The sequence below is a fragment of the Osmerus eperlanus genome, chromosome 12 (genome assembly GCF_963692335.1).
Source record: "Osmerus eperlanus chromosome 12, fOsmEpe2.1, whole genome shotgun sequence".
Taxonomy (NCBI): domain Eukaryota; kingdom Metazoa; phylum Chordata; class Actinopteri; order Osmeriformes; family Osmeridae; genus Osmerus; species Osmerus eperlanus.
In genome coordinates, this window is record NC_085029.1 from 12,919,216 (window position 1) to 12,943,521 (window position 24,306).

The window sequence follows — 24,306 nt, forward strand, 5'->3', positions numbered from 1 at the left end:
ATAGAAATAATACTATCCTATATTGCACATATATTGTACACTGACTGAATTATATTTTAGTTGTTAAAAAATACGTATGAGGGCACATGTTTTTGGAATGGGATGTATCCTTGCTCTACAGTGGTCTGCCTTTTCTCCGTTAACTTAGCTCAGAAGGCTGTTGTCGCCACCCGGCGGCAGAATGAGCAGTGAGTAGAAAACCGGGCATGAACAAATGAAACGAATGAACTTTTTTAGGGGTGCAATAATTTAACCAACCTCTAGACGTAGACAGAGTACGATGTTTAAGTGATCAACGCCTCGCCCTAAACAATAATCCGTTTGGGAGGTGATAGACTTGTGTTTCTGTAATGATCTTGTCTACAGTTATTATCAATCAGACCATCACATTTTGGTCTGCAGATCATAGAAGTACATTTCACCAAGACGTTTTTATAGTGCTAATAAGTGTCTTGTTATTTTTGTCACGGCCACAGCCCTTGTGTTTTTGGTTTTTCCTTGCCCTAGTGTTTCCCTGGGTCTGTCATTGTCTTCACCTGTGTCTTGTTGAGTGGTTTCAGTTCTCGTTAGTGTTATCGTGTCCACCTGTGTCAATTGTTTGGTTCTTTGTATTTCGGTTCCTGTTTTGTGTAGTCTTTGTCTTGTCCTTTCCCTTGTTTCTGTGAGTATCCTGTCTGTTTTCCTATTATCAAGAATAAACCCTTTTTAACGCTCTGGCTACCTCTCCTGCATTTGGGTCCTACCCCACCACCTAATATTGACTCCGTTAGGATACTGGGTTATCCTAACACCCAAGTTTCTTTAGTAATCTATGTTCAGTAATGGTATACTGCCACTGACGCTATACCACTCCCTCCCTCATTTCCCAAAATAACATAGCTATTTCCTCAACTCTTTCTGTCAACTCTCAGTGATGGGGCAGTGAGGATGCTGCTGCAACAAGCGAAAATATTCCACACAGTTTTAAAACAAAACTGATTTGGATTCTGTCTTTCGTAGTATCAAAATGTTGCGTGTTGTGGTAGAATCCGCCAAAGGTTTACCAAAAAAGAAGATTGGGAGTCCTGATCCTGTCGCATCTGTTGTTTTTAAAGGTAGGATAAAGTTACTTATCGTGTTTGTTCCATTGTAGGCTAGTTCTTTAAGTAGTTAGTTCTCTAATCAAAGTGTTTTTTATTTATTCTCTTTAACAGATAATCAAAGAATAACATTTTCTTTATTCCAAAGATAATAAAGTAGCCTACTAAAATGAAACTGAGTTAAGATGTTTTTAGTGATTGAATGTGTTATTGACGTTCATATTTGAATTGTAAACATCAATACTCACTGTATGGAAATGAAAATGGATTATTTACATGTTTGCAGATGAAAAAAAGAAAACAAAATCAATAAGCAATGAATTAAACCCAGTCTGGAATGAGGTATGTCAGATCTCTCTCTCTCTTGGGAAAGCCAAGATGTCTTGCATCAAGTAATTCAAATGCTTCAAGTCCCAACATGAATCCTGTGTTCATTTCACTTGTTTGCTGAGGGTGTGATAGCCTCCTGTTACCAGTTGTTTGAGTTGATAGTTCCGGAATAATGTTCCACTGTAGCTTTCTATTTATATGATAGATGATTGTTAGTCCTATCATGAACAGTTTACCAAGGCCTCTTTAATTTGACATCTAAAATAGTACTAGCATAATTTACATTTTTTTTTTGCTTTTTTAAAGTTGACTTTGGATTTGCCTTCTTGTGCTAATTATACATGATCAGCATGTTGTGTTGCTGTTGTGTAACTCTTGTGAAATTGCCTTTATAGATAATGCACCGTTGATTTTTGTTGTACACATGTCTTACCTCAGGTGCTTGAGTTTGACTTGAAAGGTTCCGCGCTTGACTCGTCATCCTACATCGATGTGATTGTGAAAGACTTCGAGACTATTGGGAAAGACAAGTGAGTGATCGCTGGTCATGTTTCATCCTATTCAACCCTAGCACGACGCTATTAAGAAACAGAAGAATTAAAGGTTTTAAATCTTCCATTATATGCATGGCACAGTCAATCTCCACCCAGCTAAAACAGTGTGTGTTTGTATATGAGTCAGGGAAGGCTGAAGATCTTGTTAGGACAACTCCAAATCATAATGAGTGGCATGAAGGTTATCATTACAGAGTAACTGGGCTATAAGTCAATACTGTCTGTTAACAACTAGCCTATTACAACCAACCTATTACCACCCATTGTAGGCTAATATGATAGCACCCTAGGTTCCACCATACCCTACTAGTTAAGCAAAATATTTACACATGAAGTTGTTTGCTTAGTGAATGTGAGCTGAGTTTGTGCTGTCCAGTCCCTGTACCAGTGTCTCCCACACACCCTGCTCTGCCATGCACAGACTTGCTTGAGCTGAGTGGGAGAGGTGAGCTGTCCCAGTCAGGCCTCTCTGGAGAATGAATCACTGTTTGTTCTCCCAGGAGACGACTCCAGTCCGGGTTAGGAGAGGAAATACAACAAAGAGAGAGAATGAGAGAGTCATGAGGGCTCACGGTGAGCTAGGACGTACGATGGATCATGTCAGATTTAAGGACATTTTACATGGCGAGTAACAATGAGATTGAGGCTGTTGCAGTACTGTAATGTGGAGCGTTGGTCTCATTCTAGAGCTCAAGCAGCTCTCACTATTGCTGGGCATCTCGTTTAGTTTCCATGTAAAGTCACAGAAACATGTGGAATCAATCTGGAGGCTGAACCACGGAAAATGTTTCCATGGTTGTTGCTAATTAAAGGGATCAAAGCTTTGTTTACACTGACAAAACTGAAAATCTTGACAAGATTTCTTGGGGTGAAATGAATTTGATAAAAGTAGCCCATCCCAACTCTACTTGGTTGGGAATACAATCTAGTCGAGGGTCCAGACATTTTTGGTCCGTGTGGTTTATAACTGAGCTGTGTAATATGAGTCACGTTTTCCATGGGGCTGCCCTGTCTGAATCACACGCTGGTGAATTGAGGGACTGCTGCACTCTGCATAGTTTCCCTGGGACTGTTGTGGTATGGTGTCACCTGTAACCATAGCAACTTTTGAGTGAAAAGTATAATCTTATGTTTCCTGGACTTATTCGATTTCAGCAGGAATTTCCCAAATGACCTAGAAAAAGATAGACAAATACCTAGAGAACATTCTTCTGGAACTACTTTCAGGTATATTGTTATGACAAATCTCTGTTTTTTACATGACTGTAGCTCCTGTGTGGAAGTGGTATTTGAGAGAGTGTGTTTATTTTGAACTGGGAATGGCTTTGTTAGCCCTGGGTGGAGGCTTGTCCCATTGGTGAGCACACAGTGCTTTATGCACACAGCATTATACACACACACACACACACACACACACACACACACACACACACCCACATGCGCGCACACACACATACATGAAGACACACACCTCCTATGCCTTTCTTCACCAGTTCTATCTATCTGGGATGTCAACACGTTAAACAGGTGGTTCATAACTCAGATATTCCAGATCCCAAAACTGATACCCTTGTTAATAGCTCCCTGTGGTAATAAAGTTTTGTGGTGTCCAGGTCACTTACAATATAACTCAGCTAGTCTTATCATGTCCTTAAAAAAAGGTAAGTAATCTCATCTTCACTCTGTCTCCTGCAGGCTACTGGGGTCTACGAAAATCTCTCTGAGAGACCTAGCCACTGGCCAGGTCAAGTCCCTCCCATCCAAAAATCTTCCCCTCATCAATGAAAAGGGGCAGGACATTGGAGTAAGTGCTCAAACTTCAGCTCATTGACTCACATGGCCAAAGACTTCAATGTAAGCCTTCTTTCTATTGATGATCCTTAAATCAACAAATATGGTAAATTCATTGGATTACAGGCTACAATCGACCTTGTGATTGGCTACGATCCGCCAGCCAGTGCTGTTCCCAATCCTAACAACCCACAGGATGGGACCACAGCAGGGGATGCTGGTATGAAATGTCTGCTTATTAGTTTGTTGTCAAACACAGTTCCCAGAAACTCAACTCCCTGATGTTATCTTCTGTAAGTGTGTCTTCCTGCTGTATCCCTAAGGGGGTGGAGATGAGGAGGAGAATGTGGACCTGGCTGATGGGGGCCAGACTGGCTCCTCAGGCGGGGGTTCCTCCCCAGGCCTACCAGGCAACACCGCCCAGGCCATGGTCAGGAGGGCCAGGAACCGTAGCAGACCGCTATCCAACAAACCCCAGGACTTCCAGGTGGGTTGAATGCTACTTGAAGTGCACTTGATTTATGTTGTAACCTTACTTGCAGACGGGAGGAGGCACTCCCATGTGGAGTTGGTCACACTTTTAGGGGTATGCCATTGATTTAATTGAAAACTGCTTGTTGAAATTGCACTGAATGATGATGTCATAAGTGAGAGGATGCACAGATTTGTGTCCAATACCAACCTTTCCTTGACCTCAACCACTGTTAGGACTTGCCATCCACCAAATACTGTCAGAACTGTACATGTTCAGTTCCCCATTATCTGCTGCACACTTCTGCACAAAAGGGGCTCTTGCTCAAAAACCTTTAACACAATCGGTTACTATTTGTAACACAAAGTTTGATCGACACTGCACTCAATTTGTCTACTTCCAAACTCCTTGTCTTTCCTAACAGATCCGAGTCAGGATCATAGAAGGCCGCCAGTTACCAGGAAACAACATCCAGCCTGTGATCAAGGTCAACGTGTGTGGACAGACCCACCGGACACGGATCAAGAGGGGCAACAACCCATACTTTGATGAGGTACAACAGCATCAAATGTGACACCTGACACACACTTGACACACTTATCAAACCTGGTGTTGCCGAGGTTGTGCTAGCCTTCTGTGCTAAAGTCAAGCTTGGGAGATGTTCCTTTTTCTCACTGGTAAACTCACATCTGTTTCTTGACAGATATTCTTCTACAACATCAACATGTTGCCGTCAGAGCTTTTCGACCAGCAAATCAGCATCCGGGTAAGTTCAACGGTAAAATGCTTTAGATGGACGATCCTATACTACTTTATGATCCTCCAGTTCTGATCATTTCCTCACTCTCCCTACAGGTCTACGACTCTTTTTCTCTGAGAGCTGACAGTCTGATGGGAGAGTTCAAGGTACTCTATCTCTCTATTCATTTATCTCTCTATTCATTTATCCATCCATTGCTTTCATCCATCCACCCTTCCCTGAGTTCCCCAATGAGTCTGCTGTCATTCACCAGATGAGTTCACAGTTCCTGAGAAACATGCTGTAACTTGTTCTGTTCCCTCTAGCTGGATGTGGGCTATGTCTATGATGAGCCAGGTGAGTTACATCTCACTACACTGAGTTTGCATGAGGCTCATTTCCATGAGCTCACATTTTGTTGTGTATATTTCCGTTTGTTTGAGTGTGTGTGTGTGTGTGCTAATGTGCATGTGCTCAACCACAGCCCACTCTGTCATGAGGAAATGGCTTCTGCTCAGCGACCCAGATGACTCTAGTTCTGGGGCGAAGGGTTATCTGAAAGTCAGCCTGTTCATTGTGGGGACAGGTGATGAGCCTCCGGTAAGACTGGTTGGTTTAGACCAAATGTGTGTGAACAAGTTCTAACACATATATTAGGAAAAACATTGACCCTCACCTTCAACCATAGTGTGACACGTGTGTGTGTGTTTGTTGTGTGTGTGTGTGTGTGTGTGTGTGTGTCTATAGGCAGAGAAGAGGGAGTCCAACGATGACCAGGATGACATAGAAAGTAACCTGCTCCTCCCTGCAGGGGTCACCTTGCGGTGGATCACCATGGCTCTGAAGGTGTTCAGAGCTGAGGACATCCCCCAGAGTAAGACACAGTCACATAAACACACATGCATATACACACACGCTCAGAATCACACGTGCATATACACACACGCTCAGAATCACACGTGCATATACACACACGCTCAGAATCACACGTGCATATACACACACGCTCAGAATCAAACATGCATATACATACACGCTCAGAATGTATCCCTTAAACCCTCAAACCCCCTATTATGTGTGTGCTCATTCTTTATATTTTCTGTGTAGTGGACGATGCATTTGTCCAGTCAGTGAAAGAGATCTTTGGAAGAGACTCCGACAAGAAGAACCTGGTCGATCCATTCCTTGAGGCCCGCTTTGCTGGTAAAAAGGTAGACTGGCTACTCATTGTATTAATTTATCCAAAGCAGATTCTATTATCCAAAGCAATGTACAAATAGTGATTGTGTAAGAACAGCAGATAATGAATAACCACAAGTGCACAGTTCTAACAGTATTCGTGCTGCAGCTGTGCACACAGGTCATTGAGAAGAATGCCAACCCTGAGTGGAACCAGTTACTGAATCTTCAAGTCAAGGTGACAGAACACAAGGAGCTGTGTCACGTTTTAGATATCTCACATTGGCTATAAATAGAGGACAAAAATATTTAAAGTGCTCTATATCGACGACAGAGATATGTCAATTTTTCATGAAGTGTTATTTAATAACTTATCGTACCATGTCTTTTCCGCTGCAGTTCCCGTCCATGTGCGAGTGCATCAAACTAACTGTCTTCGACTGGTGAGCCAGCTGCATATCCTCCCTAAACCCTGACAGAGCACAACTTGATTTGTACATTCTTCTTTTTATTAGTGTAAGAGTTAGCAGTGGCCAGTTTGGTATGCAGAATGGATTGTTAACTTCATGTAGTGTTGCTAAGGACAAGATTTATTGTGGTCCTCCCTTGGGGTGCTGCCTCGAGATTCACTGTGCTGAGCTGACGAGTCTACAGTGTGGTTTTGTGGTCAGTGGGGGTGTGTTTCATCCTCATACTGGATGAGTGTGTTCAGTATTTGTGTGTCTGAGATCTTCCTCTGTGTGAGTATGATGAGTGTTGTTTCCTCGTGTGTGTGTGTGTGTCTCAGTGACAGCTGTATGTGCGTGAGCATGAGTCAGACATGACTCCGCTCCCACTCCCTGGCTGGGATCCTGTTAGCTCGGCCCTGCCCTTAGACAACCCTGGAAAACTGACAGGAAGAGAGGTTAGGACAACTGGGTGGCTCGGCAATGTGTTCAAATCCAAACACGCCCTGATCAGAAGCAGGCCCTATACCCTAGATAGTATACGGGGGTTGGTTTCAAATGATTGAATTGGTGTCAATTTTTTTTTTTAATAATGCTGTGAGCCAGAGCGATGTTTTGCTTGCATCTCAATCATGGCAGGTCTTCAAATGTGTTTGGATTTTAGGGTCTGCAGTTTAGAGTGTAGGGGCTAGTGTTTAGAGGCTAGTGTGTAGAGGCTAGTATCTAGTGTAGGGGCCAGGGTTTTGTTGTGGACTCGGCCCATACTTTAACCCTGGCCAGTGACTGTTAATGTGCAAATTCAATGTTTTCCTTGTTTCTGTGATTCAGGGATCGTCTTACCAGGAATGATGCTATTGGCACGACTTACCTGAACCTGGCTAAGATTGCCTCCTCTGGAGGAGAAATAGAAGGTAAGGCAGAATGATGGTCTGGTAGTCCTCTATTCTAATCTTGTCTACTCTTCTACTCATATGTTCTTTCTTTCTGTCTCTCTTTCTTTTTTATGTTTTTTTCTCTCTTTTTCTGTGTCTTTCTCTCTCGCCCTGATTTTCTACTTCTCAATCTCTTTATCTTCTCTATTTGAACAGTTTAAAACATCTGGTGACCTTGTTATCCAGTCCATGTATTTTCTTCTTTCTCCTGGTGTAGATGAACATGCAGGATATGGGGCCAATAACGAATATAAAGGTTGATTTGAAATTGATTTGGTTCATAATTTGAGAATATGTATGTTTGGCATGGCATGCATTTGTTAATAAAGGTCCACTGCCACGGCACTCAAGCCTATATACACAGTGATTAAACATACACAGAAGGTGTTATTACAGATCTTTCGAAAAGGGCGTTCCTCACCACATGTATTGAAGGCTAAAGCTTGTACTAGTCTACATCTAACATCTAGTGTTTTTGACTACTGTCACTAATATTATTATTATTATTAGACTATTATTACAGGATGGTGTTGGTGTAGTTGTTATGAACATGTCAGTGGACCTTTAAGCAATATTATTAACCCTGTGTGCCTAATCCTACCCCTGCGATGCTATAGCTTTTGCTTGGAAAAAAATCTTTTGCATGTGCTTTGAAATGATAACAGCAAAACTCTGTCGCTATCTTCATGAATGAAGTCTATATCAGTCACCTGGCCCATTTACAAACCAAATTCAATGTAAGATTATATATAGCGTTGTTAATAGTAAAATGGGTCAGGTCTAACTTGTGTGTCTAGGAACCCATGCTAAGCAGTCCAGCCAGTCACAGCACTGACTCCCTAGCTCATCTACCTGGGCTCACGTGTTGTCTGGTGTGGCGTTCCTCCACAGGAAAGACGGGGGAGTCTGAGGTGGGCTTCCTGCCTGCATTCGGCCCCTCCTACGTCAACTTGTATGGGAGCCCCCGAGAGTTCAGCGGTCTCCCTGACCCTTATGAGGACCTCAACTTCGGCAAGGTCTGCCGTTGTCCTGTCACCTGTATTAAACACCAATCCTTATGTGTAAACCTGACCATCCCTATAGTCTACTACTACTGAAGAACATTTTATTTTGCTTGTTTATTTTGTTGCCAGGGAGAAGGAGTGGCCTATCGGGGAAGGGTCCTGGTTGAACTCACTACTAAACTAGAAGGCAAGGCAGACAAGACTGTGGACAGCATCTCCAGTGATGACATACTGGTGGTCCAGGTACTGTACCCTGGTTTCCCTGGCCACTAACACTATGATGCCGCTGTGGAAGTGTGGAGCCATGGGTGGTTTTAACTCATGTAACTGTTAACGTACAGAGGAGCTGAATGAGTTGACAGTGACTCCGGGCTGATCTGGAACTTACTCTCGCCTACCCTCCTCCTTTCTCTCTCTCTCCATCAGAAGTACCAGCGGAGAAGGAAGTTCTGTCTGTGTGCTGTGTTCCACAGCGCCAGCATGCTGCAGGAACCGGGAGAGCCAATCCAGTTTGAGGTCAGTATCGGTAACTACGGCAACAAACTGGACACCACCTGCAAACCCTTGGCCTCTACGACCCAGTACAGCTGTGCTGTGTTTGATGGTGAGGGACGACACTGCTGACTTTCTTGTTTCATCAAACAACATCAACCATTTCATGGGAGAAAAATAACAGCTATGTGTGTGATTTCCCCCATGTATTACTATGTACTGTCAGTTGTAGGAACATCCATAGCTTTGACAATTAATCCCCCTCCTCCAACCACCCCTCAGTTTAATCCAATCACTTTCAAATCTCAAACCCAGAGACTGTCCAGTGGAAGTACTGATTCAGTCTGTGTGTGTCGCTCAGGTAACCACTACTACTACCTTCCATGGGCGGACACTAAGCCTGTGGTGGTGGTGACGTCCTTCTGGGAGGACATCAGCCATCGTCTGGACGCTGTCAACATCATCCTGCACATCGCTGACCGCCTGGTAAGGCCAGATGTTATAGATAATTCATCCACATCATGCAGCACTCACAATTCAAATAATTGGATGGTAATGAAAGTAATGACATAGATTTAGTGGCTTGGATACTTTGGACTTGATTATTGATCTATAATGTATTATGACCTTGTGAAACAACTGTTTTCAGCAATCCAACATCAGTGCAATGAAAACTGCCATTTTGGCTAAGATGGCCGACACTCAACTGGCAGAGATCTGGTTGAAGCTAGTCAGCCAGCTCATTGATGATCTGGAGAGGTAAACCCACATCTGTAACAGGAAGTAGCTGGTGGTTGTCTGTCGTTGTTTACAGATAACCTGTACAAGGGCCACTCCGTTGCAATTTCAGTACCATGAACACTAAAAAGCTTACCATGTTTTTACTTGATGGACATAGTTAGCTATGTAGCGATGCTACGTTGATGCCGTTGTCTCTGTCCCAGTTTTCATGTGCCAGAGCTGGAGGGTAAACCCAACCTGACAGCCTTGGACCTCCAGATCAAGAAGCTGAGAGGCAGTGCCATGGCAACCATATTGGACGGGGCAAGGTCTATGAGAGAGGAAGCTATGGAGATCAGAGACACCCTGGGAGACATTGAGGCCTGGCTGGAGAAACTCCGGCAGCTGGCTGACGAGGTAGGAGGAGCTTAAAGGACTCCTGGTTAAAAGTAGTCTCGCCAGTGGTGGTCCAACACACCTGATTCAAATGAATGAATGAACGACCATTCATTCATTGAGCAGGGAAACATCTAAAACATGCAGGGCAGGGGGTCCCGAGGACCAGGATTGAGAACCACTGGTGTAGATAATGGGGTGTTGAGGAAAGCCACATATCTTTGGTGTGATGTTCCAGCCTCAGAACAGCATGCCAGACGTGATTGTGTGGATGCTGAGAGGAGAGAAGAGAGTGGCCTACAGCCGTATCCCTGCTCACCAGCTGCTCTACTCCACACACAGCCAGGAGGCCTGCGGACAGTACTGCGGACGCACACAGACCATCTTGATGAAGGTGCTCGGAGGGAACAGTCATTTCTCCATGATCTCGGTCGTGATTTTAATCTTGAATCCGATCTCATCGCTGATTTTGTTTCATGTTCTTGTCCAGTATCCCATGGATAAGAACAAGGGTCTGAAGGTTCCAGTCCAGGTTCGGGTCAACATGTGGCTGGGCCTGTCTGCTCACGAGAAGAAGTTCAATGCTTACTCAGAAGGCACCTTCAGTGTATTCGCTGAACTGGTAGGCTTAAGTTGAAAATGCAACGTTTTATTGGTGACTGACTACAACTGTCAAGATGGAGCCATTGGTTCGTCATCAAACCTGAAAGTAAAAATCCGAACGGCAGTTGTGAACCTGTGTTCATGTCTGTGGTAGTATGAGAACCAGGCGGAGATGTTTGGGAAGTGGGGCACCACGGCTCTGGTGGGACGCTACAAGTTCTCTGATGTGACGGGCAAGCTGAAGCTGAAGCAGGAGTTCTTCATGCCGCCCCCAGGCTGGGAGTGGGAGGGGGACTGGTTCATAGACCCAGAGAAGGGGTGAGTGGCACTACCCTCGCCGATGGCTTTGTCTGGTTTTAGCTGTCGAATCATGCAGTGTTGCAACAATATTTGCTACCCACTGTTCTGCAATGGTTTGGATGTTTTGGAAACAAACCTTGAGGGGAGCAGAGATTGTAGAGATCTGGCCCGTGTTAGAATGAGTTTCGGTATAAAGTAGTTTCTAGACAATTATAGGAAGTCAACTTGTTCTGCCCCTTCCCTTTCTCCATTGCGATATCAGCTGGCAAACTTGCAGCTTGCTGACATTGCTGCCAAGGTCCACCCTTCAGATGCAACCTGTGCCAGCCTGTACAGAACCAGGCACGCTCAGAACAGGATTTATTTTGCCAACTTATGAAAATGATGGAACAAGCTCTTTATAATACATCCAAATCTTTCACCCCACCCTCTCCACCCTCCATCTTGCTCGCACCAACAGTGTGTGTGCTTTCTAAGTCGGGTGTAAAAGACTTCCATGTGTTTGTGTCTGCTAGTCTGTTGACAGAGGCGGATGCTGGACACACAGAGTTCCTGGACGAGGTCTATCAAAACGAGACCCGCTTCCCTGGAGGAGAGTGGAAGCCTGCTGCAGAGCCCTACACTGATGTGGTAAGAGGAACACACACACACACACACACACACACATGCATGCACATGTCTTGGCATGCATTTACATTGTCCCTGACTGTATGTGTAGAATGGGGAGAAGACCCAGAGTCCAGGGGAGATGGAGTGCCCTGCAGGCTGGACCTTGCAAGATGAGTGGACTGTAGACGACAACAGAGCCGTAGATGAGAAAGGTGTCACGTTTAAACTCTCTCTGTCTCCTTTTATCTCCTTCCAACAAGTCAACCGAACACACTAACGTAACATGTGTAAATGCTGCCCCCTGCAGGTTGGGAGTATGGTGTGACCATCCCTCCGGCTGACAAGCCCAAGTCCTGGGTTCCTGCTGAGAAGGTCTACCATGTCCACCGCAGGAGGAGGCTGGTCAGGCCCAGGAGCAGGACGGCCGGCCCCACCGGGGGATCGCCCACGGAGGTCAGGACAGGACAAATGATTTAGTACTCTCTGAATAAAGCCAAGCAATTCCTAGCGCTGCCAACTAGTAATGTTGCCATGACATTCATCCTACAGAGACGGATCCAAGGAGACCCAGAGGGCTGGGAGTTCTCATCCCTGATTGGCTGGAAGTTCCACAGGAAGCAGCGCTCATCGGACACATTCCGTCGCCGGCGTTGGAGGAGGAAGATGGCACCTGCCAACACCCTGGGAGCCGCGGCCATCTTTAAACTGGAGGGGGCACTGGTGGGCACTGCTTGCTTTCTAAATGAAGAACAATCCTTATCTGTAGACAACCCTTTATACATTTGGACTTTGGACCACATCATTAATCCCTCCAAATATCAAGTTCAGTCCATATTATAGTTATTATCAAGGATGTTTTTGTAAATAAGGAATGGTGGTATGTCTCCAGGGGATTGACACAGATGAGAAAGGCCAGAAGACTGATGCTACCAAGCTGTTTGGAGCCAACACACCCACAGTGTCCTGCTCCTTTGACAGTGAGTGACTCAGCTACTCTGTACAGCATGTCTCAACAACAACGGTGCCCAAAATGAAAAACTCAATTTACATAATGCTGTTCTATCCTGAAGGGTCCTACCGCTATCACTTGAGGGTCTATGTGTACCAGGCCAAGAACCTAGTGGCTATGGACAAAGACAGCTTCTCTGGTAAGCTTTAGCACTTACTCACAAAGACAGATATAACTTGCAGTAGTAGGAATACCGATGTGAGTGATGGCAGTAAAACATCTTGTATATTGTAACAACTGTGCTAATGGATAACACGTCGTTGTGCCTGGGCTCGTAGACCCGTATGCCCACGTGTCCTTCCTGCATGTCAGTCAGTCCACGGAGAAGCTGTCAGCCACGCTGAACCCCACCTGGGACCAGACCCTCCTATTCCACGACGTGGAGATCCACGGCGACCCCGACACCATCGCCCAGAACCCCCCCAAGGTGGTCCTCGAGCTGTACGACAACGACCAAGTGGTGGGTGGGAATGGACACACAACACACACGTACAGACATACAGACATGCACACTATGTGTCTGCATGTGTATCTAGTGTGCGTGTGTCGCTCTGTTTCCCCAGGGTAAGGATGAACTGCTGGGCAGGGCTGTGTGTGCCCCGCTGGTGAAGTTGAATGCGGGCATGGATCAGGTGCCCAAGCTGCTGTGGCAGCCAGTCATGCAGAGAGACCAGCCAGCAGGGGATGTACTGGTGGCAGCTGAACTCATACTGAAGGACAAGGTACTGGGCTCTGGAGAGAGAACATCTGGCTCTTAGTCTGTAGCAGCTGAATGCTATAGCAAGGGATGGTTGAAGCAGAAAGAAGCCTTTGACCAATAAAGGTGTGGGGTAAGATGTTTAAATCGACGTTCTTCCTCTCTCGCTCCAGGGGAATGAGACAGAGCTGCCCCTGGTTCCTCCCAGGAGAGGGGAGAACCTCTACATGGTTCCTCAGGGCATCCGGCCGGTGGTGCAGCTCACCGCTATCGAGGTACAACGTCTCCCCCAGTGTCAACACCTCACACTGTAGATTAGGACTGAGCAAACCCATCCAAATATTGCATCCCCTGTATTTCCTCCCTCGTCGTGTATGGCTGAAGTGGTCTGTTTCGCTCTGTCACTCTCTCTCTCTCTGGGCTCTGGTCGCAGATCCTGGCGTGGGGTCTGCGTAACATGAAGACGTACCAGCTGGCCACGGTGTGCTCTCCCAGCCTGGTGGTGGAGTGTGGGGGCGAGAGGGTGGAGTCTGTCGTCATCAAGAACATCAAGAAGAGCCCCAACTTCCCTGGATCTGTCCTTATCATCAAAGCGGTAAAGGGCCCAGCTTCCTAGTGCATGTGTGTGTCTGTGTGACAGAGAAGGAGAGAACGAAAGGCATTGAGATGTACTGTACTCTGCGTCGTTTTCATGAACTTGGTCTGCTTTCAGCTCCTTCCTAAAGATGAGATGTACACTCCTCCCATCGTGCTGAAGGTGATAGACCACCGTCCTTTCGGCAGGAAGCCGGTGGTGGGACAGTGTACCATCAGCAACCTGTCAGACTTCCGCTGTGACCCCTATGTCGCCAGGGCTGAGGTCGCCATGTCCTCCAAAAGTAAACACATTCTTCAGCATGCAACACTCAGGGACACTACTGAAAATTGTGACTTGTAAATCCTAAATATTTCATATCCCACACAAACACAAGTTCAGTCCAGTGCAGCTCAAATAGAGTGTAAAAAAGGTGTGTGTGTGTGTGTGTGTAACAGTGGCTCTGATGATGGCTGCCCCACCTAGAGACGTCTCCATTCACATGGGTGACAGGGGACCCCTGCTGGAGGATCAGGTACAGTGCACTCTTAGTTCCTAAACCACAGACAAGATCCATCTTAACACTAACACATCTACAATGGCTCCCTTCAGTCTCAATGTCTTATTTAACCAGTGTAATCTGACTTTCATGAGTAGCATCTGGATTCATTAGACATCAGTGTTATGTTAATGGTATGAGGTTGTCCCCTCTTGGGCTAAAACACTTTGGTATGTATCAAAAGATCATTTGACAGTGGTCACTCTGACTTGCAGTTTTCATTCAGTTTGTCGGCTGCCATCCACAAATTGGCCAGCCCTAACATTCGTCTTGTACGTATGAAAGTATATTATTGGTCAATTCTCTAGATGAACCAATGACACTGCAGGGTTGAGGGAGCGTCTCTTTACAAATGTATTTTCGCTGAAATCACCTTGAAATCAGTGAGATCAGTTTCTACTATTCAAAAATTACTCTCTTTAATTTGGGGGCACTGTAATTATATATATATTGTATTTTTATGTGCAACTTCCATGCATTGGAATTAAATCTTTAGTGATCCTAAAGATTTTCCAATCATAGAACCAGATTACATTCACTTGTCACATTCAGACCTCCATTTTCCATCTCCAGCATCGCTAATAATATTAATATCTTGTCTTGTTTTCTGTTGCATTCCATCCTACTTGTCCCAACAGCATGCTGAGAAGGTGAGACCACTTCCAAACCCCCTTGCGTCTGTCCCATGGCACTATTTAACAACGCGGAAGGATATATTCCACTATAAAGTGTCAACACTTTCTCATTACAGGAGAAAGAGCTGGTTGACTGGTGGAGCAAATTATACGCTTCCATAGGAGAGCAAGAGAAATGTGGTCCCTACCTGGAGAAAGGCTACGACACCTTGAAGGTAACCCTTTCACCTCTGTCATCCGGACAGGTTTCTATGGATCCATGAACGTATCGTTCGGCTCAACATGAACCGTGTCATCCCTCAGGTGTATGACTGTGAGCTGGAGCAGGTCCCAGAGTTCCAAGGGCTGACAGACTTCTGCAGCACCTTCAAGCTGCACAGAGGCAAGAACGAGGATGGAGTGGACGACCCCACCGTGGTCGGAGAGTTCAAGGTGGAGAGAAGTATTCCTACACAGCAGTGTTGCTAATCCTGCTGATCATGGACTCCTTGGCCAACATGCAGTCTATTGAATTGAAAACCTCTAGCGCCATCTAGCAGTGGTGCCGATGCATTGACACATTGCACCTTGCAGAATGTAATACCATCACAACGTGTGTGTTTCCAGGGTTCGTTTAAGTTGTACCCACTGTCAGACGACCCTGGCATAGCTCCTCCCCCTCGCCAGTTCCGTGAGCTGCCAGACAGCGGGCCGCAGGAGTGCATGGTCAGGATCTACATCATCAGGGGCATCGACCTGCAGCCTAAAGACAACAACGGCATGGTGTGACACACACACACTCACTCACACACACACACTGGCATGCATACTGTACACACATAGTTACATCAAACACATGCAGGGTTATGGAAATGTAGATGGCAGCATACATGTTTTGAAGTTGTTTGCTGACGTTTAGTACTCTCTTCACAGTGTGATCCGTACATCAAGATCGCATTAGGAAAGAAGAGCGTTGATGACAGAGATAACTACCTGCCCAACAACACCAACCCTGTGTTTGGAAAGTAAGCCCTGAACCCAGGAAAGACAAGAATGACAACATGTTGCCACTGTATCCATTCCTAGTACCACAGAGAACAATTCCTCGAAGCAGCTGTGAAACCAAGGATTTAAACCCATGCAGAAGACATGCACATCATAAAAACCCTTATCGCAAAACCAACTTGCCTCCTCCTCTTCCTTGTCCCTCATCTCCCTCTGTGGGCAGGATGTTCGAGCTGAGCTGCTTCCTGCCTCAAGACAAGGACCTGAAGATCTCTGTGTACGACTACGATCTGCTGAGTCGTGATGAGAAGGTCGGCGAGACGGTGATCGACCTGGAGAATCGATTCCTTTCTCGTTTCGGTTCCTACTGTGGCCTGCCACAGACCTACTGCCTGTAAGGACCTCCAAATACATGTAGAGAGACCTGGAAAAACGACTAGACTCTTCCTCGTCACTATAAACCATATTGCCATGATGGATGCGTTAAACCTAGAAACGATCTAGGAGTTACAACTTAACTATACTCCCTGTCACATGTGCTTAGCAATGCTTTTCTTGAGATTCACTCTGATTGGCTTTGATTGCTATTAAACAGGACAGGGATCAACCAATGGCGTGACCAGATGAAGCCATCTCAAATCCTCCAGAACCTGGCTCGTCTCAGGGGAATCCCCCCTCCCAGGACGGAGGACAATGGAAACACTCTAAAGTTCCACGGCCAAGAGTACCGCCTGGAAGAGTTTGGTGAGGCTACTTCCATCACATGCTGTCCAGTTCTGTCATTTTATCTTATCTGTTGACTTCATAAAACAAGCATCTTGGTAAATGGAGAAAATAATTGTACAGTGGTGTTGTGTCCTTGTGTCTTCTAATATTGTCTTGAACTTGAAATATCCAGAGGCTAACAAGAAGATCCACCAGCACCTGGGCCCACCTAATGAGAGGATCTGTCTGCACGTACTCAGGAAACAGACTCTGGTACCAGAGCATGTGGAGAGCAGAACACTGTACAGCAGCTTCCAGCCTACTCTCTCTCAGGTTAGAACACTGTACAGCAGCTTCCAGCCTACTCTCTCTCTCAGGTTAGAACACTGTACAGCAGCTGCCAGCCTACTCTCTCTCTCAGGTTAGAACACTGTACAGCAGCTTCCAGCCTACTCTCTCTCTCAGGTTAGAACACTGTACAGCAGCTGCCAGCCTACTCTCTCTCTCAGGTTAGAACACTGTACAGCAGCTTCCAGCCTACTCTCTCTCAGGTTAGGTACTTACAGGACTCACAACTGACTAATGTCTGTGTGTGTGTGTTAGGTGCTCACAACTGACATTCATCCTGCTCCTTTAGGGAAAACTCCAAATGTGGGTGGACGTTTTCCCCAAAAGCCTGGGTCCTCCTGGGCCTCCTTTCGACATACTTCCTCGCAAGGCGAAAAAGTGAGCAGTGCTGTTGCTTCCCATTTTCACAAGAGACCATTTATTAATGCATATCATTCTGTTGTTTCGAAGGCCTGCTCACATTAACTCTGTACACATCATCAGATATTTCCTTCGAGCCATTATCTGGAACACAACAGAAGTGATCTTGGATGAGACCAGCATCACTGGCGAGAACATGAGTGACATCTATGTTAAAGGGTGGGCAAAACAGGAAAACACATTTGCAATACAGGTGATGCTGGGTTGAGAAAAAATAAGGATACTTATAATGTGTAATCGTCATGCTAGCTGGATGCCAGGCATGGAGGAGGACAAGCAGAAGACAGACGTTCACTACAGGTCTCTGGATGGAGACGGGAACTTTAACTGGAGGTTTGTTTTTGAGTTCGAGTACCTGCCTGCTGAGCAGCTGTGTCTGGTCTCCAAGAAGGTGAGCGACTGCAACGGAAGCTTCATCCAGCCAAATAAAGGCTTCTCAGGTGTTGTAATGAGTTTGGTTTTAATGTATGCTCAACGTTCTGTCCTTAGGAGCACTTCTGGAGTCTTGACAAAACTGAGTTCCGTACCCCCCCGAAGTTGATTGTTCAAATATGGGACAACGATAAGTTCTCATTAGACGATTACCTAGGTGAGATCTTTTAAACGTCTTTTTCCATGTAATTAAAGTTAAAACCTGGACAATGTTGAAAATGTTGCAACGACATCACAGGCACGGTGGAGCTGGACCTGCGGAACCTGGTTCCACCCGCCAAGATGCCAGCAAAGTGCTCTCTGGAAATGATGGAGGGGAAACAAGGGGTGCAGCCCAAGTCTGATCTGTCTGCCTCACTGTTTGCCCAGCACTCTGTCAGGGGCTGGTGGCCCTGCTTCATAGAGCAGGATGGCAAGAAGGTCCTAGGAGTAAGTAGGGCTGGAGCAGGGTGAAGCTCATCTGAGGCTTTGATAAAACAGTCAGCAGTTAATTGTGTCAGTTTTGTATTGTGTGTGTGTGTGTGTGTGTGTGTGTGTGTGTGTGTGTGTGTGTGTGTGTGTGTGTGTGTGTGTGTGTGTGTGTGTGTGTGTGTGTGTGTGTGTGTGTGTGTGTGTGTGTGTGTGTGTGTGTGTGTGTGTGTGTGTGTGTGTGTGTGTGTGTGTGTGTGTGTGTGTGTGTGTGTGTGTGTGTGTGTGTGTGTGTGTGTGTGTGTGTGTGTGTGTGTGTGTGTGTGTGTGTGTGTGTGTGTGTGTGTGTGTGTGTGTGTGTGTGTGTGTGTGTGTGTGTGTGTGTGTGTGTGTGTGTGTGTGTGTGTGTGTGTGTGTGTGTGTGTGTGTAGGGGAAGGTAGAGATGACTCTTGAGATCATCAGTGAGAAGGATGTGGATGAGAAACCTGCTGGAAAGGGGAGAGATGAACCCAACATGAACCCCAAGCTGGACTTTCCCAAGTAAGAGATCAACACTGTCCTCACTAGGAGGCCCATTCACTTGTTGTATACACATGTGTGAAACATAACCATCTGATAGACTGACACTGGGAGATTTAACTGCTTCAGCTCAAATAAGACAGTTGGTACAAAAAAAATCTGAAGTGTTTGTATCTATTCTCATCTAATAACCCTGACCCCCCAGGCGACCAGACACTTCGTTCTTCTGGTTCACCAACCCCTGCAAGACCATGAAGTTCATTGTGTGGCGCAGGTTCAAGTGGATCTTCATTGGTCTGATCATACTGATCATAGTGCTGCTCTTCCTTGCTATCTTGCTCTACTCACTGCCGGTAAGGAAGGACTGAGGGGAGGAGATAAATGAAATACTACTGTTTCTGTGGTTACTATTGTTTCTGTAGCAACCACATATTATGTGCTTGTGGCAAACATCATGACTGAAACTGATTTGATCTCATTTCAGAACTACATATCAATGAAGATTGTGAAGCCATTCAAGTGAGAAAAAAAACTTCTCAAGACAACATGAGAGCCTATTTCATGTGTCTAGATTATAGACCAAAGAAAGTTCAGACAAAAGTCCTACATTGTGTTTGCAAGCAGACTATGGGAGTGACAATATATGAGGGAAAAAAAAGGTTATTTTACATGTTGAACAAAAATTTCTACTGCATCTTGCACTTATTTAGAACATATTTTACAATATGTGTTTTACATTCCTATTGTGATATAGGTGTGGCCATTACACTATGTTCACAGTTATGTGTTCACAGTTATGTGTTTAATGTCTTTTAAAAGGATCACGTCATCAAAATACTGAATGATCCTCACTGCACTTAAAAATATATATATTTTATTCATGCATAATGTGAGAAAATATGGGGTAAAATAAAGACAACCTACTTGGAAAATGTGCACAGTTGTCTTTATTACATGTATAGTTACAAAATAAGTGAAAGTTCTCCCTTTGTAGTTCTTATTTTCCTTGGATTCAAAAATTATGACAACATTGCCAAGAATGATGACAACATTTAGTTCAGGCGAGAAACGGACCGCTCCCTTCGGTCAGGTCTGGTCTTTATCCTTTACTGTCGCGGCGAATTGACGAATTGTCTAAACAAGTCCCACAGCAACCTAGATCATGTGTTGAGTATGAATTTGACTTTCATCTGCTTTAATAAACCAGCTATTAATATACATTTTATAAATATTATTTTAATGACTGACGACTACCGGAAGACCGTTTTGCCTTGCTATGTTTGTGCTACTAGAAATGTTAGCTACAAGCTAGCTAGACGTTATTAGGTAGTAGGCTGCCTCTGCTTTTATATTATTGAATCACTCACATCAGTTAAAACATTCGTATGGCTTATCGGTCACTGAAAAGCCAGACTTTAAGGCGATATAACTATCTAGTTACGTTTCTATTTTCGTATATTGCAAATAAAGAATTATAAGATTGTTTTCTTCAGTGATTTATTTGGCTACCGTCCGAGCGTGTCGCTGGTTAGGGCAAGAAGTGGCATCATGTCCAACACCGACATGTCTTCTAATGCTGTCGAAAACGGACCAGTTTTGGGACATGCATCGTGGACTTGTACTTCCCAGGACCATCAGTTGGCAGATATTCTTCTGCCTGTTCACATTAACGGCAACACTGACCTCAGCCAGGCTGACGGAGAAACACCACAAGGGTAAGAGTGTGTGGTTTTGCCTTCCTCAAATAATCACGTTACTTTAAGATGGCAGTAGTAGTGACAACAATTAGACCACCGTCCATGCTGTTGAAAGGATGTTCTGCTAGCTAGATGTGTTCATGTCACACAAAGTCATTTACAAGCCTAAAGTGTGTGACTCTTCTACCTCCCTCCCCTCAGCTGTGCCCCAGTTCTGCTGGAGCAGGTGGAAGAGGGCTCTCCATGTGTCATCACCCTGCAGTGTCCCCCTCAGTGTCCTGCTGTCATCTCCAGCCTCCTGGTAGTCAGTGAGGCTCGCACCGTGGAGGTCTACTCCCAGTCAGGGGACTACTGTGGCACCTGCCGAGGGGAGAGAGAGGCCAGCACAGAGCAGCACAGGTAGCTGGACGGATAGAGGGACTCTTATGGTTGGGTCCCCATTCATTCCAGGGCTGCATAATAAAATGAGCATCAGTGCTAGTGGAGAGTGAGATAGATGTGTGACAGTTTCTCCAGACTCACATTTGGCCTGTGTTTGATGTTTGCTAGTGCAGAACGGGGGCCCTTCTACAGGAAACACATGGCACTGGACTGTCCATCCAGAGCATGTGACGTCAAGGTAGGTTCGGCTGAATTCTGGGATTGATATCAAATCGCTGTCTCCCTAATAGTCACTGGATACCCTCTCTCTGTCTGACCGTGTGTTGTGTTTCCTCAGCTACTGTCCCTAGGCGGGAGGACCAGTGTGGCTGTGATGAGGGTGGTGCTGGGACTGCGACCTCCGGAGCCTACAGATGCTTCTGTCCCCAGCCCGGGGCCTGGACCAGACCTGGGTCTGGGCCTGGGTCGGAGCATCGACATGGAGCGCGTCCAGTCCATGGTCCAGGAGATGGGTACCAGCCTCTCACCTGGAGCTCAGAGCCTCATGGACATGGTACAGACCCAGCAGAAGGTGAGGACGTTTCAGACACTGTTATCCAACTGTTATTTGGACATTCGATCTCTAGATTGGAAGACAAATGCTCCATCACTGAGCTATACCTATCCCCTAATCAGTCATGTCTGTTGTTCATCTGTCAGCCAGTCTGGGTACTGCTCATTGCAAAGAAGCAGGCTTTTTCAAAATATTTTTGGTTTGATGAGTGTGGGTAGAATTTGAATTTCTGCATTCCGTCAGAAATTCAGTTTCAAGCTGACAGGCAGGAAACAATAGCTTCATTGTATGTTAACACAGCTCTTTTGTTCTTCACTAAACAATGGACATTTTCCTCAACTGACATGTGACTGCTGACTGTTGTCATCCGCCCAGAATCAAACAGATGTGCTGGGGGGTTTCCTGCCTCTCCTCATGGGCAGTGGGGCTCTCTCTGCCCTGGCTAGAGGAACCAGATTCCCTGGAGCACCAGGCACCATGGCCCAGCCTCAAGGCACCACAGGACCTACAGACCCAGTCCCACCAACCCAGAACGAAGCCCTTTCAGGAGGAGACTCCCCGGGTCTTGCTTTCCAGGACGGAGGTAAGAAACATTTTCATTGCTGTTCCTCCAGTAGTAAAGAAAATAATTTGACCAACCTTAACTTCACATTTTGTTAATCTTACCATCAGAGTAAGAAACATAAAAATATAAGATAATGTGTGTCTGTTTAGCCAATGAGAGTCCTCATCTGCAGACTACAGTCACTGATCCAGAAACCGTCCACAGGCGCTGGCACCACCCCCACCCCCTCCCCCTCCTCCTCCACCAGCCTAGCCAACCAGGCCAGGCTGGCAGACATGATGTCACCCTTCCTGAGTGGCTCGCCAGGACAGGCACGGGGGCGCAGCCTCTGCCCCCTCAGCCCTGACCTCCTCCCCATGCTGCAGAGTGTGTGTGGCCAGGTCACGCAGCTACGCCTTGATGACGCCGCCGCCAAGGAGGAGGAGAGGAAAGCTAACGGGCCGCGGTGAGCGGGCGGCCGGCAGGAGGCCTGTAAACGGCACAGGCCCATAAAACCTATGCGTGAAAACCAACTGCCGTGTTAATGTCTTGACTGCTGTGTAACTGTCCTGTGTGGGGTATAGGGGTGGGAAGCAGTCTGGGATATGAAGTCCAGATGGGTTTGAGTGACTGGCATATCTGAGTGGGTGGGAGGCAGCTGTTTAACTGGACAGGCGGGTGTCTACCAGTCTGGGCCTTTTGTTGGCTTTGTTGCAGATGTGTTGTGGTTTGATGGTGTTTGTGTTTGAGGCTGTCTGTCTAGCAGTGACTGTACAAGCCGTGAGTTATAGCTCTAAAGTACTGTAAGTGTTTTGTGTGGCATGGGTTTGTGTATTCATGCATGCTTGGTGTTTTCCTTTCTTTTGCTCTGTCTCTCTTTCTCCTTCTCTCCTGCCTGCGTCTCTCCCTCCATCACCTCCACCCCCTCCTTCCCTCTCCCCCAGTGAGGAGCGGGGCTGCTGCAGAGGGCTTGAGGAGGTGCTGGAGCTTCGCCTGGAGCAGATGGAGAGGAGGCTGAAGGAGCACATGGACCAGCGCCTGGACGCCCTGGAGGTCAGACTGCAGAAGGCCCTACTGCAGGCCCTGCCCCTGGTCACCCTGAACCAGCCTGCCAAGACCAGCTCTGTAGCCCCCCCTGACCACATCCACCCACCCCAGACCCTGAATGGAATATAACAGATCCTCATGTCATAGCCTGGATCCTGCACTGACATGAACCCCCAGCCCTATCCCCAGCCCCAGCCTTGTCCCCAGCCCTATCCCCAGCCCCAGCCTTGTCCCCAGCCCTATCCCCAGCCCCAGCCTTGTCCCCAGCCCTATCCCCAGCCCCAGCCTTGTAACCAGCCCCAGCCTTGTCCCCAGCCTTGTCCCTACCCCCTTCCCTGTCTCCAGTCCCCTGCTCCTGCCTTATCCTCTGCACTGAATCCATACTCATTGGCTTCAACCCAGATACTGACCCAGTCCTTGATTCCTTGCACTATTCCAACTGATCTGGTCATGACTAGTTTTACCACTTACATGTTTGTAACATAATATTATTGTCTGCCTGCCTGTCTGTTTGTGTGATTGAGTTAAACCTCTTACTTACTCTGTAGTATCACAGACGGTTTCTGAGAACTGTATGAACAATGTTGTACTGATTATGAACTGTATGAACCAGAGTGAATATTAAATATATTTATATACTAGACCCTGTGTATCTGTTTTCTATTGGATCGGGTTGGCTTTCTGCTGAGTCACCACAGTGAGACCATGTTTATGCCTCATGTACCAGGACAGATGTTTCAGTTATACAGTATTTCCACATCAGGTGGATGGAAACCTACTGCCTGTCTCTGCTGCTGTGGTCTGGAAAACAAAGTTCACAAACTCCCAAGTTCGACAAGGTAAGTCAGTTCAATCAGATTGTAATGTTTTTTGGGTTAACTATCCCTTTAATGTCTCTTTATTTTAAACATTTAATGTAAATTGAGTGTGACTGGCCCATGGTGTTGTGTACACACAGAAACTGAATTAGGACACAGCTGCAGCTCTGGAGCAGAACCTGGACTGGGCCACTGAGGAGAGGAAGTGGTCACAACTGAGTCAACAACCCTGCTTAATAACCCCAACTTACTGCCAGTCAGCCTGCCTGCTTGGATGATGGTCCAGAGCTGCATGCCGGATGAGTCAGCTTTGGGAAATGGACAAAGGG

The 24,306-nt window shown here is 46.2% G+C and overlaps 2 protein-coding genes across 9 annotated transcripts; both read left to right on the forward strand.

The window, feature by feature from the left end:
• The first annotated feature begins 757 nt into the window (after nucleotides 1–757).
• Nucleotides 758–19,584, forward strand: LOC134030913 (myoferlin-like). Of its 7 annotated transcripts, XM_062474321.1 has the most exons (55): nucleotides 758–1,094; nucleotides 1,366–1,421; nucleotides 1,848–1,939; nucleotides 3,119–3,190; nucleotides 3,659–3,767; nucleotides 3,881–3,974; nucleotides 4,078–4,241; nucleotides 4,651–4,779; nucleotides 4,930–4,992; nucleotides 5,082–5,132; nucleotides 5,292–5,322; nucleotides 5,450–5,565; nucleotides 5,713–5,839; nucleotides 6,073–6,176; nucleotides 6,314–6,382; nucleotides 6,544–6,587; nucleotides 7,419–7,501; nucleotides 7,740–7,778; nucleotides 8,414–8,538; nucleotides 8,656–8,769; nucleotides 8,953–9,130; nucleotides 9,380–9,504; nucleotides 9,668–9,777; nucleotides 9,963–10,155; nucleotides 10,373–10,528; nucleotides 10,625–10,756; nucleotides 10,892–11,055; nucleotides 11,553–11,667; nucleotides 11,756–11,858; nucleotides 11,954–12,099; nucleotides 12,196–12,366; nucleotides 12,536–12,623; nucleotides 12,717–12,794; nucleotides 12,934–13,115; nucleotides 13,219–13,377; nucleotides 13,526–13,627; nucleotides 13,786–13,947; nucleotides 14,065–14,230; nucleotides 14,385–14,461; nucleotides 15,124–15,135; nucleotides 15,237–15,335; nucleotides 15,424–15,552; nucleotides 15,727–15,882; nucleotides 16,033–16,124; nucleotides 16,328–16,498; nucleotides 16,700–16,848; nucleotides 17,003–17,142; nucleotides 17,447–17,535; nucleotides 17,641–17,736; nucleotides 17,827–17,968; nucleotides 18,067–18,166; nucleotides 18,248–18,438; nucleotides 18,849–18,958; nucleotides 19,143–19,290; nucleotides 19,422–19,584. In XM_062474321.1, exons 1-55 carry the CDS (start codon nucleotides 1,007–1,009, stop codon nucleotides 19,458–19,460), a joined length of 6,240 nt encoding a protein of 2,079 aa, XP_062330305.1. In that variant the 5' UTR covers nucleotides 758–1,006; the 3' UTR covers nucleotides 19,461–19,584. The 7 variants fall into 7 exon arrangements, with proteins under 7 accessions (XP_062330305.1, XP_062330304.1, XP_062330306.1 ...); XM_062474320.1 differs by lacking the exon at nucleotides 15,124–15,135 and having other exon boundaries at nucleotides 14,385–14,471; nucleotides 15,235–15,335; XM_062474322.1 differs by lacking the exon at nucleotides 15,124–15,135 and having other exon boundaries at nucleotides 3,122–3,190; nucleotides 14,385–14,471; nucleotides 15,235–15,335.
• Nucleotides 19,585–19,984: 400 nt separating this feature from the next.
• On the forward strand, nucleotides 19,985–23,415 carry c12h10orf88 (chromosome 12 C10orf88 homolog). Of its 2 annotated transcripts, none has more exons than XM_062475322.1 (7): nucleotides 19,985–20,652; nucleotides 20,836–21,033; nucleotides 21,184–21,253; nucleotides 21,353–21,586; nucleotides 21,944–22,136; nucleotides 22,329–22,578; nucleotides 23,057–23,415. In XM_062475322.1, exons 1-7 carry the CDS (start codon nucleotides 20,486–20,488, stop codon nucleotides 23,286–23,288), a joined length of 1,344 nt encoding a protein of 447 aa, XP_062331306.1. In that variant the 5' UTR covers nucleotides 19,985–20,485; the 3' UTR covers nucleotides 23,289–23,415. The 2 variants fall into 2 exon arrangements, with proteins under 2 accessions (XP_062331306.1, XP_062331305.1); XM_062475321.1 differs by having other exon boundaries at nucleotides 19,991–20,652; nucleotides 21,944–22,151; nucleotides 22,338–22,578.
• The last annotated feature ends 891 nt before the right edge of the window (nucleotides 23,416–24,306 follow it).